The 16,972-nt window shown below is 41.4% G+C and overlaps 1 protein-coding gene and 2 pseudogenes across 2 annotated transcripts in view; 2 read left to right on the forward strand and 1 right to left on the reverse strand.

The window, feature by feature from the left end:
* LOC104444308 (BEACH domain-containing protein C2) overlaps positions 1–7,553 on the forward strand; it is a 31,090-nt gene extending 23,537 nt beyond the window's left edge. For both annotated transcript variants that reach the window (XM_010057965.3, XM_018874041.2), the window contains exons 24-32: positions 956–1,105; positions 1,212–1,296; positions 1,381–1,501; positions 1,632–1,728; positions 1,830–1,943; positions 3,831–4,200; positions 5,455–6,236; positions 6,589–6,711; positions 6,966–7,553. In XM_010057965.3, coding sequence (XP_010056267.2) covers positions 956–1,105; positions 1,212–1,296; positions 1,381–1,501; positions 1,632–1,728; positions 1,830–1,943; positions 3,831–4,200; positions 5,455–6,236; positions 6,589–6,711; positions 6,966–7,043 — 1,920 coding nt within the window. In that variant the 3' untranslated portion in view covers positions 7,044–7,553. The remainder of the gene's footprint in view (positions 1–955; positions 1,106–1,211; positions 1,297–1,380; positions 1,502–1,631; positions 1,729–1,829; positions 1,944–3,830; positions 4,201–5,454; positions 6,237–6,588; positions 6,712–6,965) is intronic.
* Positions 7,554–9,885: 2,332 nt separating this feature from the next.
* On the forward strand, positions 9,886–12,127 carry LOC120293656 (annotated as a pseudogene).
* Positions 12,128–14,391: 2,264 nt separating this feature from the next.
* On the reverse strand, positions 14,392–15,976 carry LOC104446265 (annotated as a pseudogene).
* Positions 15,977–16,972: the final 996 nt, after the last annotated feature.

Genomic DNA, 16,972 nt, shown 5'->3' on the forward strand with positions numbered 1-16,972 from the left:
GCCATTATCTCACTTAAAAAAAAAAAAAAAAAAACAATGGTTGCTGTTATGTTAAAATGTTAATATGTCCTGCTTGATAGATGGCCCCATGCAATGGGGTTTGACATCCATGGTACAGAAGCATATGTGAAGATCAAGTCTTTTGGCAATAAAAGATGCGCTATAATGACCTGACCCTCTCGAAGTATTATATCCAGTCTATTTTCCACTTAACATCTCTGTTAGGATAATATGTGGTGTCTTTCATCCTACTTACACAAATGACCCTCCCATCTCTGGTGATTATATGCCCTAATATCAGATTGTTGGGACAAGATATTAAGTTGAGGAGTTTTCAGTTCACTATTCTCTAGCCTTTTATATACAAAATTCCTTTGGCTTCATATGAGAACCTTCATCTCATGTCTGTCTATTGGCATGAGGATTTTAATTCTTCAGATTGCTCTAATCTCCTTGCTTTTATCCTCAACATTCATGGCCCATTAATGAAACTATCCTATGAGGTCTTTGACCTCATCTAAAATCCATGCAGCACATCATTGGTTGACTGTTCTATGAAGGGGCGAAGTTGTAAATGGTAGATCTATGTACAACATCGAATACGTAGGATGCCCTCGCTGATCCTTCAGATTGATGTTACATTTCAAATTTTGAGCATACTGTTTCTCGTTGGATTTCCGGATTTTACATGATCTGGTAATTAAGGTCTGTGGTTTCACTTTCTTATCATGCATAGATTGAACCGAGATTTGTTGTTTCATGACCTTCCCTTCCCTTAGACTTGCCAGGTATCTAGAAAGATATATTTGCTGGCCCTTTTGGTGAATGTGTTTGAATATCTTTATGTTCTTGCCCTTCTATATATCTCGTTGGCACCTGTGCATATCTCCTGCTTCCAGTCTAATGTGTAGGCAGTGTGAAGTGATGCTTTCTGGTCGCTTATGTTTCTTTACAGGTGCTATATTATCTCATGAGGGTTGAACCTTTCACGACTCTGTCAATTCAACTGCAAGGTGGTAAGTTCGACCATGCGGACAGAATGTTTTTTGACATAGCTGCTACTTGGAATGGAGTTCTTGAGGACATGAGCGATGTGAAGGAACTAGTATGTTTTTCTATGGATGTTTTTCCCCTGTATCATGATTCACATGAAAATCTATTCATCCAACTTTGCTTTATGAGGAAGTAAAGGCTGATGTCCTTCTTGTCAGGTTCCTGAGCTATTTTACCTTCCTGAGATTTTAACCAATGAGAATTGCATTGATTTTGGTACAACACAGATGGGGGACAAGCTTGGTATGTACCTGAAGTATGTGTTGATGGCACAAATTCAAAATTTCTAAACTATAGCTTGTGATTTATATTTTATTGTTGGTACAGATAGAGTGAAACTTCCACCTTGGGCTGAAAGCCCAATTGACTTCATCCATAAGCATCGGATGGCTCTTGAAAGTGAGCATGTATCAGCACATTTGCATGAGTGGATCGATCTTATATTTGGGTATACTCCAAACGTCTGTTGTTTGTTTTGCTTTTTCTCTATTCCATCTTATAACCTGTGGATGGAACACGACATTTTTTCAAATTTTGAGGTAAACTCCAGGTTTTCATAAAATTATGAATCTTTACAGTTATAAACAACGTGGGAAGGATGCTATATCAGCAAGCAATGTCTTCTTCTATGTCACCTATGAAGGAGCAGTTGATATTGACAAGATCTCGGACCCAGTAAAATAATCTTGTTCTTCTATTTTATTTATTTATTTTTTTAAAATTCTTTTCTGTGCTGGTTTCTATTTCTTATATACTACCATTTGTGAAAAAAATAGGTACATCAGCGTGCTACACAAGATCAAATAGCTTATTTTGGACAAACGCCATCCCAGCTCCTAACAGTACCACATATGAAGAGGCTACCATTAGCTGATGTTCTTCATTTACAGGTAATTTCAGGGATGCTTTTGTGCTATAATGCTGATGTTTTATTGCATGAATAGGGTTCAGGATACCCTAACTGGATATATTCTACTTTCCATTTCATCTCAAATGTTGTTGAAGATCATTCAGCACTTTTTTTTTTTTTTTATGTACTGAATAATCAATTGCAATTATTGACTGTTAAGGAAAATGATTGACTCAATAACGTATCTTTGGGCAAGTTCAAATTCACTTGAAAATGTAATGTCTGTAACATTTTGTTGCATATAGTTTCTAACAAGGTCGTAGAAATGCAATACGCATGTTTAGTTCATTGGAAATTCAAAACCAAAAAGTGTAATTTTAGTTATTTTGAAAATTAATCAGTTATTGTAGTTTATTAACATGCTGCTAAATAGGAAGTTAACTTAGGTTATGGAGGCTACTTTTTATCTTTAATGCTCCGTATGATACTGATACTTTTTCCAATCTGCTCATATAGCCACATTGTTTGAAAATGAAATGGTTTTTTAAAAAAGCAGCCTAAATTTGCGGTAGTTTGTCTTGCTCTTTTTTCTGTCACAAAGAGGAATACAAATTAGTTTGGTTTGTAGTGTATATGTTGTCCAGTTGGAAGGCTCTGTGGGTGCTTATTAAACTATTTCATCATTGTCAAATTGACACTCTTTCCTCTATGTAGACACGAAAAGCCTGCAAATAAAGTTTGTACATGATTCTTGTTCACCGAGAAACTTATACTCGATTTTAGTTTTTGTGGATTTTCTTTCTTGTAAATGATTTAGTATGGGGGTGGTAGCTTCTTGCTACCTATCTAGTGAATCTTTTGTTAAAGATATAGATGACATCTTTCTGCGCCAAAATTTGCACCTTTTATTCATTGAATGTAATGGCTTTGCAACATTTATAGATTCACATGCTGGTATACATGTGCTGTACGAATCCTGTTGCTAACAGTTTTAAGCATTCATTCAGCAAGCTCTGCTTTTGCTTGCTGTTGGGTGGATTATAAATCATCATTCTCAGTCATTATCCATTTAAAGAAATACAGACTTCTGCCTTAATGCATGTTTTGGTTGTGCATGCAGAAAAGTAGAATGTCGGAATTGAATTTTTTGTGGAGCATGGTATCAATGGCATCATTTGGTAACTGTAGAATGATTAGGCATGTACCAGCTTAAAGCGTGTCAGGAGTGATAACACAAGTGAATATTCCTTATTGCAATTTTGTAATGCATCAGCTGATAACATGTCTGCACATTAGTTCACCAGAAAACCTTTCAATCTCAGTATTGATAGCTCAAAAGCCCATTCCAAATCATTGACGGTACAGATTTGGAATAATGACATCTCAATGTCCTGCACTGGATGAGAATGGCCTGTTTGAGTAATTAAGACCCACACCCAAATGGTCACCACCTTGTGTGGTTCCACTTGACGACAACTTTTGGGGTTTGGCCCATGTGGAAAGGGCTGGGTCGTTACAAGAATGATACATAAGGTGCCTTCCTCGCAAGAGAAGGTGAGCTAAACAGAGGGGGGAGGACAGTCATGTTCTGGAGCAGGGGGTGTTAAGTTAGTTCTCTTGATTGTCAAGATACATGGCATAATAGGCTTCCATCAGTAGAGATATTATGTGGAGATGCCACCTGGCATAACGTCAGAATCCAATAGACATAGTTCCAGGATGTGAAAATAGAACCTGCACTTCCACTGATCTGTTGTAGGGAATCGGTAGGCTGAGTAGTAAATAATCTCCAGGCTGAGCTGAAATTTAGAAGAAAAGAACCTTGTTCGTTTGCTGAAGATAGAGAAATCTGGTTGAATTGGACTCTTTTACATCTTGCATAAGTGATATTGCCTTAAGTGGTATTCATGAACCTTTATTTTTTCAGACAATATTTCGGAATCCTAAAGAAGTCAGACCTTATACTGTCCCAACACCCGAGAGATGCAATCTGCCTGCAGCTGCAATGCATGCATCTTCAGATTCAGTTGTCATTGTTGATATAAATGCTCCAGCGGCACATGTTGCACAGCATAAATGGCAGCCAAACACACCTGACGGTCAAGGAACTCCATTCCTCTTCCAGCACGCAAAGGCTGCTACGAGCTCCACTGGTGGAACATTCATGCGCATGTTCAAAGGGACAGCTGCACCTGGTTCAGATGATTGGAAATTTCCCCAGGCACTAGCATTTCCAACATCAGGAATTAGAGGCTCAGCAATAGTTTCCATCACATCTGACAAAGAAATCATCACAGGTAACCAACTTGTGCAAATGTCATTTTCCAATGGATAATCATTTAGTCCCAAAATCTGGAGGGTTTCATCGTCTCCTTGCTTCAAATTTGTGAAGGAAAGGAGGAACAGAGCAAAAGGAAGTAAAAACAATTTAAGAACTTTTAAAGATAGTTGTGTGCTTCTCATTATCAAGGATAATTACAGGGGTTAATTACGAGTGAAGAGAGATTATGTGGACTTGATGTTTGAACATCATAGACCATAGAATTTGTTGTGAAGAAAGCACAGCTTGGCAGAGACATCGACATGTCTTACTTTTCTGCAAATGTCAGTGCTGGAAGCATCTTGTTTATTGATTTTGATATTCTGTGTCATCACACGGATAATTGCACTTCCATTATCAGAAAGACGTAGTGATGAATCAATAATAAGTTTGCTGGCATGAGCAAGAATGAGTTAGTTTTCTGACCAATGTGGGCAAGATGAGGGTGCTTCTATATTTATTTCAAAGCATGCCAACACACTGCAATATTTTTAAAATGCCCCCCCCCGGCGAAAGAAAAAGAATATCCAACATAAAGCTGATGTTGCCCTGAGACACTTAAGAGTGATTTACCGAATTGGTTTGGGCATGTGAAATGGCATCCTCACTTTGCCAAAGTTAATTTATGCAGTGGTCCATGTGCCTGAATAGATAGAGTATTATTCAAGAAAGAGCAAGTACACGTTAATAAAAAGTCTACAGGACCTTTACTGTGTTATTCTTCCAAGGGTGAGGTTTTAGATAGCTCACAAGCTTGTAATGTTATCGATGTGCTGGGTAATGGTCTCTATTCTTAAACAGCAGTATGATTGAATGGTGCCAGGGTCTGGAATCTTAGGGAGCAATTAGTGTGCTTTTATTTCTAAATTGTTTGGTGTTTTTGGCTGTATGCTTTTTAATACAGTGAAATACCACAAAAGTCGGTTTCTTTTCGTTTCTTCTGACCAGAATGTCTAGCCTTCCAAAACTGAAATTGAGAGAGAGAGAGAGAGAGAGAGAGAGAGAGAGAGAGAAGGAAAGGGGGGTTTTTTTTTTTTCAGCTTTTTCATGGACTGGAGTTCCTTAATATTGGTTTACTCTATTAAATGGTAATTTGTTGACATAGTCTTTCTCAGCTTTTCCATGGACGTGAGTTCCTTATATTGGATTACCCTAATAAATGGTAATTTGTTGACATATTGTCTTGAGGTGTCTAACTATGGTCATCCTATATTCTTTGGTTTTTGTATAGGTGGACATGCGGATAATAGTATCAAGGTAATATCTTCTGATGGAGCAAAAACACTAGAAACGGCAATTGCACACTGTGCTCCAGTGACTTGCCTAGCACTTTCGCCAGATAGCTACTACCTTGTAAGCGGCTCGCGAGATGCGACAGTTTTACTTTGGAAGATTCATCGGGGCTTTGGTACTGGTTCAAGTAGCCTATCAGATCTTCCTACCAGTACAGGCACACCAACTTCAAGCACCAACAGTACTCAAACCATCTTGGCTGACAAAAGCAGAAGACGTCGTATTGAAGGTCCCATACATGTTCTCCGAGGCCACCTCAGGGAAATAAGTTGCTGCTGTGTTAGCTCAGATCTAGGGATTGTTGTGTCATGTTCCTATTCATCTGATGTTTTATTGCATTCAGTGAGGCGGGGCCGATTGATCAGAAGATTGGCTGGGGTTGAGGCACATGCTATTTCCCTTTCAGCCAAGGGAGTTATCATGACATGGAACGAATTAAGACATACACTCAGCACGTTTACTCTCAATGGTGTACCAATTGCTACAGCAAAACTCCCTCTTTCTTGCAACATCAGCTGCATAGAGATTTCTCTGGATGGGGAAAATGCTCTGCTGGGAATAAATTCATCTTCAGAAAACTCTGGATCCTTTAATAGTAACAAGGATCTGAACTTCAAATCCTCTGTCCTTGAAGAGAGCGATAAGGAGTTGGATGAAACTGGTCAAATGTTAGATATTCAGTCACCTTCACTTTGTTTCCTAGATCTCCATACCCTTAAGGTAACAAATAAGTTTTGATTTTCAGATTAGCATATGATCATCCGCATTAATTGTCATGCCATAGGCGGTGGCTTCAACAATGTGAGGGATGAGGTTTTGTATGGACCTAAGTTTAGGAACTAGGTAAACAGTTATCACTGTGCCCTCCATGTAATCAGTGCAGCATGTAATTAGTTATCAAGCCCTAGCTGGTCTGCAATATCAGTTTGCTTTTAACCTTGTAGCTGTTGCTCGTTTTTGTTTTTCCTATCAGAACTGTTCTGTGCTTCTTGGATGTTGTTTCTTTAAACTTTCAGTTGTTCACGGTTTCTCCTTCATCTATTAAAATTTTTTCTGCAATTTGATCTTGCAGGTGTATCACACTATAAAACTGGCGGATGGACAAGATATTACAGCCGTGGTGCTGAACAAGGACAACACAAATCTTTTGGTGTCTACTGCGGACAAGCAGTTGATAATATTCACTGATCCAGCAGTAAGTAAAACTCATCTTTGATCCTCGTTCTTTCTTATTGATCTGCATAGGTTGATTGGATCTTCTGATCCTTGTGTGGGAGTCAGTTGATGTGAAAGAAATTGATCCAACATATAATTCGATTAGCATTTTTAGCATTTGAAGTCGATACAAATACTAAGTCATTGGAATTGCTGGTTGCCATGGTTAGGACATTTGTCTTGCAGAATATTTGCTCATGTCTTCTTTTTAATCTCTCTCTCTCTCTCTCTCAGTTGAGCTTGAGAGTTGTGGATCAAATGCTCAAGCTGGGTTGGGAGGGTGATGGGCTCAGCCCTCTTATAAAACCGTAGTCGGAGATTGAACTGTGTCCAACTGATGAGTCAAAGAGGACAGCTGCAAGCTGGACGGAAGAGCAAAGGTTGCAAACACAGATTGAGCGGCATTTGTGACATTTTCGTCAATGCTGGACTCGGGGCTTTGCTAATTTTTGGAGTTTACAATGTTGTATCAGGCAAGCGGATCAACCTGCAACCCTTTTGAGTATGCGATGGTTTTTTGGGACTGTTTAGTCATTGTGTCATTGTCATTAATATAAGTTGAAGCTATGAGAGAGAGAGAGAGAGAGAGAGAGGCTCAATGGATCGAGCTATTCATTTTTGTCAACCTTTTTTTTTTTTTTCATTAGAGTAGAATACGAGAGTATAGCATTTTTTAATTCATGTAATCCTTTTCTTTTAATTGGCTGTAAATGGTGAGACCACTCGGTGCTTTCCAAAAGGTCTTGTAAATTAAATCTTCATATTGATCAAAACTCATCTGTACACCTAAATATGCAGAAGCGATTTGCCTTTTTCAGCTTACATGGTATGAATATTTCTGTTCTTTTCTTTTGAATGAAATTCGACAGAAGTTTCCACTGTCCATCTCCCAAGCCTTCACATCTTATTAATTTAAGATGAAGCAATTATGCCGAGATAATGTGAAAAAGGGAATATATCTGGAGGAAATTCCTTCTCTTGAGCATATTAATATTTGTCCGATGCCTCCAGTCTCCAGTAACAAACAAAATAGCACCAAGGTAAGGATCTTCAACATGAATCATCAGCTCCTTAATGCATAAAGGAAGCCACAGACACCGGAACTCCCTAAACGAAGCCACGTACCTGAGACGACACGACTTGACTTAGAATTTATCCACTGCCTCTCACTTGAGCGCAAAAACACACCGATAAGAGAACCAATATTCGCTACAAAACTATCCCTTCGAGCCATCAATTGTCGAGAGAGAGAGAGAGCGCTTGCAACGGCAGCCGGAGTGTCGGTGCCGACGGAAGCGGGAGCTTCAGAACAAAGTGAAGGCGAGAAAATGGTGCAGAGAGGGAAAGTAGTGACGAAGACGCCATGAGAGAGAGAAGACACGAGTCAGTGTTCACCGATCACTGAACTTCAGCCGCTCCAGCTTTCTGCTTCTACTTTTCCACCTTTTCATTTTGGTAAAAAATTCATAAATAGAACTGAACTTTGACCCAGGCTACAATATCATTCCCGAACTATTAATTTATTTAATGCGATTACTCAATTTTAACCAAATATGCAATATCATCTCTAAATTTTAATTTAATCGATATTATCCATGAAATTTCGATACGATCATGTCCTAGACAAAATGAAAATGTTCAAGCCAGTCATTCCATTAATTCAAGTTCATGAACAATATTAAACATGTATCAAAAGTTTATAAATAAAATTCAATAAATTAAAAGTTATTGCATATTTGAGCAAATGTCCATGGACCATTTCTATAATTATCATTTATTTTTTTCTATATATTTTTTTACTCATTATATGTGCATTTGTTTAATAATTAAATTTTTATGCATATAATATTCATTGACTCAAGAAAATAATTATGATGCATTTTATGTTAATCGTGTTTGTGCAGAATGTATATCTACATTTTAATAACTAATGTGTAAGGTGTATGCATTTGTTAATTATTTTCATGTAAAATGAACAGGTCAGAAACTATAGTAACTATATTATTGCCAAAAACCGTATATGTTGATCCTACGTTAATTTGGTGATATTTTCCAAGTTATCAATGTATTTTTGATTCGATTGTGAAAGTATATGAAGGCCTGTTCCCCATGAGGAACCACAGACTCACTCAAGAATATGATCCAATAACTTGAGTACGGAGCCTTCTAATTTGCATGCTTAAATCATAGCCCTTTTCTAATAAGAGCAAAATTTAAAGTTGTCGTGGAGGCAATTCTAATGCCAAGCAGGTATTCTCAAATACCGCTCATCAAAATGGCTTATTTGCACTTCCTAGAAATATACTCGGAAATTGTCTAATACAATTTCCCCGACCTTTAGTAACTTGTCTGAGCTCTAAGGTCGGATCATTTTGTCGAGGTGAGGATCCGCAGATCGCGAATCCACGCACATCCCTCCCAATTAATCCCAAATTGATCAGAAGTACCCATTACATGTTGAAAAACCATAAAGAAAAAAATAAATCCCTTAATAACTTTCTCTTAACCTCAATTTATTTCGTGAGTGATCAAAATATTTTCTTTCATTCATTTTTCTAACCATTACAAGCGGTCACTTTTAGAAAATAAAAAATAGTTTTCCTAATTATTCATTTTTTTTTCAAAATAAATGGAGCCTTATTATCGAGTCAAGTTCTCGTTTCATTGATTGCCACCTCTATTGATGAGATTGCCCCAATATCCAACAAGGGCGAGGGAGTCGCAGCTCGTGGCAAATCCTCGCATAATTCCCATCCCTTCAAGCTACTAGTAACATCAAAAGAGGAATCACGGACTCCTAGAAAGCCAAAACTTGGCACGAACGGACACTTAAGTGCCAAAAGTTAGGAAAGTGACACTTAAGTGCCAAAATCGGAGCAAAATAGATCAAAGTGCCAATCCGGCTAAAATCCGGCCAAAATGCTGACGTTGACGTAGCTTAAAGGCTTACCCGGACACACTTTATACGCACTCCAAATGGCAATTCTACCGCAACTGTCACATTTACGGCACCATCGACTTCATTTTTGGCAACTCGGCTGTTGTCTTCCAGAATTGTGACATCTTCGTTAGGAGGCCGATGGATCAACATGCCAACATGGTGATGGCTCAGGGTTGAGAAAACGAGGAGGACAACACGGGGATTTCGATCCACATGTCGCAGATCGTCCCTGCCCCCGACTTCGAGCCGGTGAAGGGCTTGTTCAAGAGCAACCTAGGATGGCCGTGGAAGAAGTACTCGAGGACAGTGATAATGAAGACAAATATGGATGGATTCATTGACTCAGATGGATGGGACAAGTGGAATGGTGATTTCCTCACAACCTTGTTTTATGGGGAGTACCTAAACTCGGGCCTCGGTGTGGCGATGGGGAGGTGGGTGAATTGGATAGGCTTCCACATCCTTCGGAGTCCTCAAAAAGTTGAGCCATTTTCAGTGAGAAGACTCATAGGGGGGAGATTTATGGATTTTCAAGACCGGCATACCGGTTTCATTTGATGTATGGCCGCACGACTGTCGCACAAATGCCACACGATTGTTGCACGACTGCCGCATGAATGCCGCACGACCGTCGCACAATCGCCGCACGATCGCAGACCATCGCCGCAGAATTTCTGCCCACAGCCTATCGGCCGCAGGTGGGGGCGGTGGCCGGTGAGTTGTGGGTAGTGGCCCTACGGGAGTGGTTGGTAGCGATGGTTAACGATTGTGCGGCATTTGGTCGCGGTTGTGCGGCGGTTGGCGATGGGAAGCTGCCGATGGATGTGGCGATCGTTGGTGTCTGGTGGCGATTATTACATTAAAATTCCGTAATGGCTTTCCCAACTAGTCTAGTTATCTCGAGAGTAATCAGCTCTAAGAAAAACCCTATAGGCGCATCGATGAAATGCCCAATTAATTTAATTGAAAGCAGAAGTGAAAAATCTAGGATGTCATAAATTTTTAATTCTTACCTTTTACCAAAATAAAAATAAAAATTTAGGATGTCACACACTCCCCCATCAAAATCACATGCTTTGCCGTTTCAAAAGATTGAAACTGTGGTAGCTATGATTTCCATTTTGTATATAAGTAAATGAACCTTGTCCCATTCGCAAGTTACTCCACCCAAAATCCCGCACTATCTCTACTCAACGCCGTCACCACAGACCAACCAACATGTCCAATTGAAATCTCACTACCGCCTTCCTCCTCCTCCTCCTCGTCGCCATCACCACCGCCACCACTTTGTCAATGCTGCCACCACCCCCAAGCATGAGGCCCATGACCATGACCATGATGGTGGCAAGAAAGGTAATCCATTGCTTTCTTTGTCTTATTCATTTTTTTTAGCTTTTTATTTTGTCCAATAAATTCATTTGTTTATTAAAATTGTGAGGTTGTTACTCCTGTAAGTTACAGGAGCACTACCAGACCCGTACAACGGGTTTCTATCATCTTGAAACGCGAAAACTTCAAAGGCCAGCTTCATCGTGGCCTAGGACAATTCTAGCTCCCACAAAACAATCAATGAGGCTATGGTTGCATTCCATACAATTGGTACAAAATGGCCTGAAAGAGTGGTAATATGTGAAAGCGGAAGTCTACAACGAGCAAGTAGATATTAGAGAGGACATGAAGAATATCATGTTCATTGGCGATGGCATGGATTGAACTGTCGTCACTGGCAATAAAAATGTTCGAGATGGTTCCACCACCATGACTTCAGCTATGTTTGGTAAGATATTAAGCTCTCAAAATGTGGCCAATTACTAGTCCACTAATATAATATCTTTGAATCTAATCTCTCAAAATTCATGCAGCTGTCTTTGGGGAAGGTTTATGGTCAAGAGACATCACGTTTGACAATACCGTTGATCCCCAAAAGGAACAAGCCGTTGCACTTTTGGCCGGCTTAGAACAATCCGTGTTCTATCGGTGCAGCTTCAAGGCTTACCAGGACACACTTTATATGCACTCCAAATGACAGTTCTATTGCGACTATCACATTTACGACACCATCGACTTCATTTTTGGCAACTCTGTTGTTGTCTTCCAAAATTGTGACATCTTCATTAGGAGGCCGATGGACCAACATGCTAACATGGTGACGGCTCAGGATCGAGAAAACGAGGAGGACAACATGGGGATTTCGATCCACATGTCGCGGATCATCCTTGCCCCTAACTTCGAGCCGGTGAAGGGCTTGTTCAAGAGCTACCTAGGACAGCCGTGGAAGAAGTACTCGAGGACAATGATAATGAAGACGAATATGGATGGATTCATTGACTCAGAGGGATGGGACAAGTGGAATGGTGATTTCCTCACGACCCTGTTTTACGGGGAGTACCTAAACTCGGGCCTCGATGCGGCGATAGGGAGGAGGGTGAATTAGACAGGTTTCCACATCCTCTAGAGTCCTCAAGAAGTTGAGCCGTTTTCGGTGAGAAGACTCATAGGCGAAGGTTTTTGGATTCCCAAGATTGGCATACCGGTTTCATTTGATGTATGGCCGCACGACTGTCGCATTAATGCTGCACGACCGTCGCACGACTACCGCACAAATGCTGCACAACCGTCTCACGATTGCCGCACGATTGCAAATCGTTGCTGCAGGATTGCCGCCCACAGCCCACCAGCCGTAGGTGGGGGCGGTGGCTGGTGAGCTGTGGGCAGTGGTCCTATGGTGGCGGTTGGCGGTGATGGTCAACGATTGTGCGGCATCTGGCGGCAGTTGTGCGGCGGTTGGCAATGGTAGGCTGCCGATGGACGGTGGCGGTCGTCGGCGTCTGGCGGCGGTTATTGCATTGAAATTCCATAATGGCTTTCCCAGATAGTTTAGTTATCTCGAGAGTGATTAGCTCTAAGAACAGCCTTATAGGCACATCGATGAAATGCCCGATTAATTTAATTGAAAGCAGAAGTGAAAAATTTAGGATGTCATACACTCCCCCATTAGAATCACACACTTTGCCGTTTCAAAATATTGAAATTGTGGTAGCTGTGATCTCCATCTTCTATATAAGTAGATGAACCTCGTCCCATTCGGAAGTTACTCCATCCAAAATCCCGCACTGTCTCCACTCGATGCCGTCACCATAGATCAACCAACATGTCCAACTGGAATCTCACTACCGCCTTCCTCCTCCTCCTCGTTGCCATCACCACAACCACCACCTTTGTTAATGCCGCCACCACCCCCTAGCACGAGGCCCTTGACTATGACCATGATGGTGGCAAGAGAGGTAATCCATTGCTTTCTTTGTCTTATTCATTTTTTTTTAGCTTGTTATTTTGTCCAATAAATTCATTTATGTATTAAAATTGTGAGGTTGTTACTCTTGTTTGGTTATAAGAGCACTACCAGACCCGTACAGCGGGCTTCTAGTATCTTGGAATGCGAAAACTTCAAAGGCCAGCTTCATCGTGGCCTAGGACAATTCTGGCTCCCACAAGACAATCAATGAGGATATGGTTGCACTCCATACAATTGGTACAAAATGGCCCGAAAGAGTGGTAATATGTGAAAGCGGGAGTCTACAACGAGCAAGTAGATATTAGAGAGGACATGAAGAACATCATGTTCGTTGGCGATGGCATGAATCGAACTGTCGTCACTAGCATAAAAAATGTTTGAGATGGTTCCACCACCATGACTTTAGCTATGTTTGGTAAGATATTAAGCTCTCCAAATGTGGCCAATTACTAGCCCACTAATATAATAGCTCTTAATCTAATCTCTCAAAATTCATGTAGCTGTCTTCGGGGAAGGTTTTTGGTCAAGAGACATCACGTTTGACAATACCGCTGGTCCCCAAAAGGAACAAGCCGTTGCACTTTTGGCCAGCTTGGAACAATTCGTGTTCTATCAGTGCAACTTCAAGGCTTATCGGGACACATTTTATACGCACTCTAAACTGTAGTTCTACCGCGACTGTCACATTTACGGCACAATTGACTTCATTTTTGGCAACTCTGCTGTTGTCTTCCAGAATTGCGACATCTTCATTAGGAGGCCAATGGACCAACATGCCAACATGGTGATGGCTCAGGGTTGAGAAAATGAGGAGGACAACATGGGGATTTCGATCCACATGTCATGGATCGTCCTTGCCCCTAACTTCGAGCCGGTGAAGGGCTTGTTCATATGCTACCTAGGACGGCTGTGGAAGAAATACTCGAGGACAGTGATAATGAAGATGAATATGGATGGATTCATTGACTCAGAGGAATAGGATAAGTGGAACAATGATTTCCGCACGACCTTGTTTTATGGGAAGTACCTAAACTCGGGCCCTGGTGCGGCAATGGGGAGGAGGGTGAATTGGATAGGTTTCCACATCTTTCGGAGTCCTCAACTTCTTGAGCCATTTTCGGTGAGAAGACTTATAGGAGGAGATTTTTGGATTACCAAGATCGGCATACCAATTTCATTTGATGTATGGCCGCACGACTGTCGCACGAATGTCGCACGACCGCCGCACGAATGCTGCACGACCGTTGCACAATCATCGCACGATTGCAAATCGTCACCATAGGATTGCTGCCCACCACCCATCGGTCGTGGGTGGGGGTAGTGGCCGATATTTCTGGAAGAGATAGAGGCGGGGCTTTACGGAGGGATAAGCTCACGGAGAGGGAGAGATTATATGGCCTTCTATCCCCCACCTCTGTCATCGTTCACCTAAGCTTTCTTGCGTTGCTGAGCTTAGAATCAGAAGCAATAAACCAGCGAACTTCTGGTCGCTTTGGCCAAGCTTTCTCCCTAAAATAAAGATGCGAACATAAAAACCCATGAAATAAAATCGAACCTAACTTGCAATTATGGAAGGAGAAGCCGGTAGTTTGATTTTTTTCACTCCGCCCTTGTGCAGTAATTGTATTGATCTTGCTAGGACTGTTTCTGGCATAAACGTTGCAATTTTGAAAAACAGCAGCAGCATCTCCAAAGATGAAGTCGATTGTTCCATAAATATTGCACTCTTTGTAGAATTGTCGACCGGCATGAGCATTAAGGGTGTCTTGATAACCCTCAAAGCCGCATCGAAGAAGACCGAGGTCTCTGAGCTGGTATGGAGAGCAATTGCTTGGCCGTTCGCTGCACCGGCAGTATTACGGAAAGTAATGTCTTGAGCAATAAATCCCACACCAGTGATAGCTGAAATTCAAGATGAGAAAGATCAATAGTACGCATGTCTACTTGTTGATGTTGTCTAAACTAAAAAGTATCTCACAAACTAAACAGACCTCTAAATGCTTTATACGGCATATTAAGTTCACTAAGATAAGCCTAGTGCGGCATGAATAGACTAACTGGCACTTGATTATCGTCTCTTTTTTTTCCTTTAGAATCTATCCTGAAGAAAATGCACATGATAAAAAATAACTTAATTACTATAAACTCACCAACTGTAGCTGAAGAAAGGGTAGAAAATCCTCCACCAACACTCCTGTTTCCGGTGATTACGGTCTTTCCAATGCCGTCACCGACAAACATAATGTTCGTCAATTCTAATCCAAGTTCAACCTTCTCTTCGAATGTACCGGCCTTGATGTAGATTATGTACCTTGCCGTACCGGATCGCTTTGATGCTGCGGTTACAGCTTCGCCAATAGTTTTGAAGTTCCCTGAACCGTCTTGGGCCACCAAGATATTGGCCCTAGATGCCATGGAAGAAGAGTGCAGGAGCTTCCGATCGCCTGGCCTCACCCAAGTAGGGAATTCGTTGGTGTGGTTTGGCATAACATATGGCACATAATTGGTGGACAATGCGTCGCTTATCAATTTGGAGATGTCATTACACATCGAGGGCAACATCTTGTCTGGGAGGCCGAGCTCAATGAACCCGGTCCGACACGTATCAAGGTCAGTCAGGGCGGCACTGAGCCAAATTTGTGCATCATCCGGAGTGCATTGATGGTCGATGCTGCGGTTCAAGCTGAGGACTGCGTGCTCATAAAGCTGGAGGCAGTCAGCCCATGCGACCTTCTCGCGCTTGTTGTGGCACCTGGAGCCCGACAAGTACATGCTGATTCGGGCGAGCTGGGTCCTCTCGAGGGCAACTTGAATCAAGGCCTTCAAGAAATCGGATTTCTGGTTGAGAGGGGTTTGATTAGGGTTGCGGGTCAAGAAGTGTTTACACGGTTGTGGGTAAGGTGTCTCGTTACACCATGACTCCACGTCACTAAAGGAATAGCTAGAGGCAATTTGAGATAGCACAAGAGGAACAAAGAAAAGGATCATCATCTTTTGATGAAAACCCATGTCGATTGATCGTGTGTATGGCTAAGTGAAACTTTAACGTGGACGTAAGTGAATGCAGAGAAATGAGAATGTCAACGAGAGAATTTGAGATTGGGAATTGTGGTGATTCATTTGCCTTGTATTCGTCCCTTTATATAGAAGTGAAGGCACAATGGTGACAAGAGGCATGCAGTTGCACGGCTTTGCAACTATGAGCTGTGAGTTGATTCACTTCATAGTTTTAGGAAATACCCATTAAGAAGGGTATCATCCAAAAAGCCCCTAGCACACATAGATGAAATACCTCACTTAAAAAGGTCATAACATGAGAGTGGATGCCTATGCATATGTGAATCCTCATGGCCAACTAACACAGATTTTGACGCCGTGAAATACAAGCAAAACCTACAATTAATCTCATGAAAAGGTAAAAAAGCACTTAGGCTGCTTATAGTTTTGTTTATTTTTACCTTAAAATGGATCGCAACGCATTGGCATATTGTTTGAAATTCATCTTCCATATCAAAGTCCCCATTGGAGGATGATCAAAGCATTAAAGAGAGTTCAAGGAGGACAACATGGGGATTTCGATCCACATGTCGTGGATCGTCCCTGCCCCTAACTTCGAGCCGATGAAGGGCTTGTTCATATGCTACCTAGGACGGCTGTGGAAGAAATACTCGAGGACAGTGATAATGAAGATGAATATGGATGGATTCATTGACTCAGAGGAATAGGATAAGTGGAACAGTGATTTCCGCACGACCTTGTTTTATGGGAAGTACCTAAACTCGGGCCCTGGTGCGGCAATGGGGAGGAGGGTGAATTGGATAGGTTTCCACATCTTTCGGAGTCCTCAACTTCTTGAGCCATTTTCGGTGAGAAGACTTATAGGAGGAGATTTTTGGATTACCAAGACCGGCATACCAATTTCATTTGATGTATGGCCGCACGACTGTCACACGAATGTCGCACGACCGCCGCACGAATGCTGCACGACCGTTGCACGATCATCGC

Source organism: Eucalyptus grandis, chromosome 5, assembly GCF_016545825.1.
Source record: "Eucalyptus grandis isolate ANBG69807.140 chromosome 5, ASM1654582v1, whole genome shotgun sequence".
Lineage (NCBI taxonomy): Eukaryota > Viridiplantae > Streptophyta > Magnoliopsida > Myrtales > Myrtaceae > Eucalyptus > Eucalyptus grandis.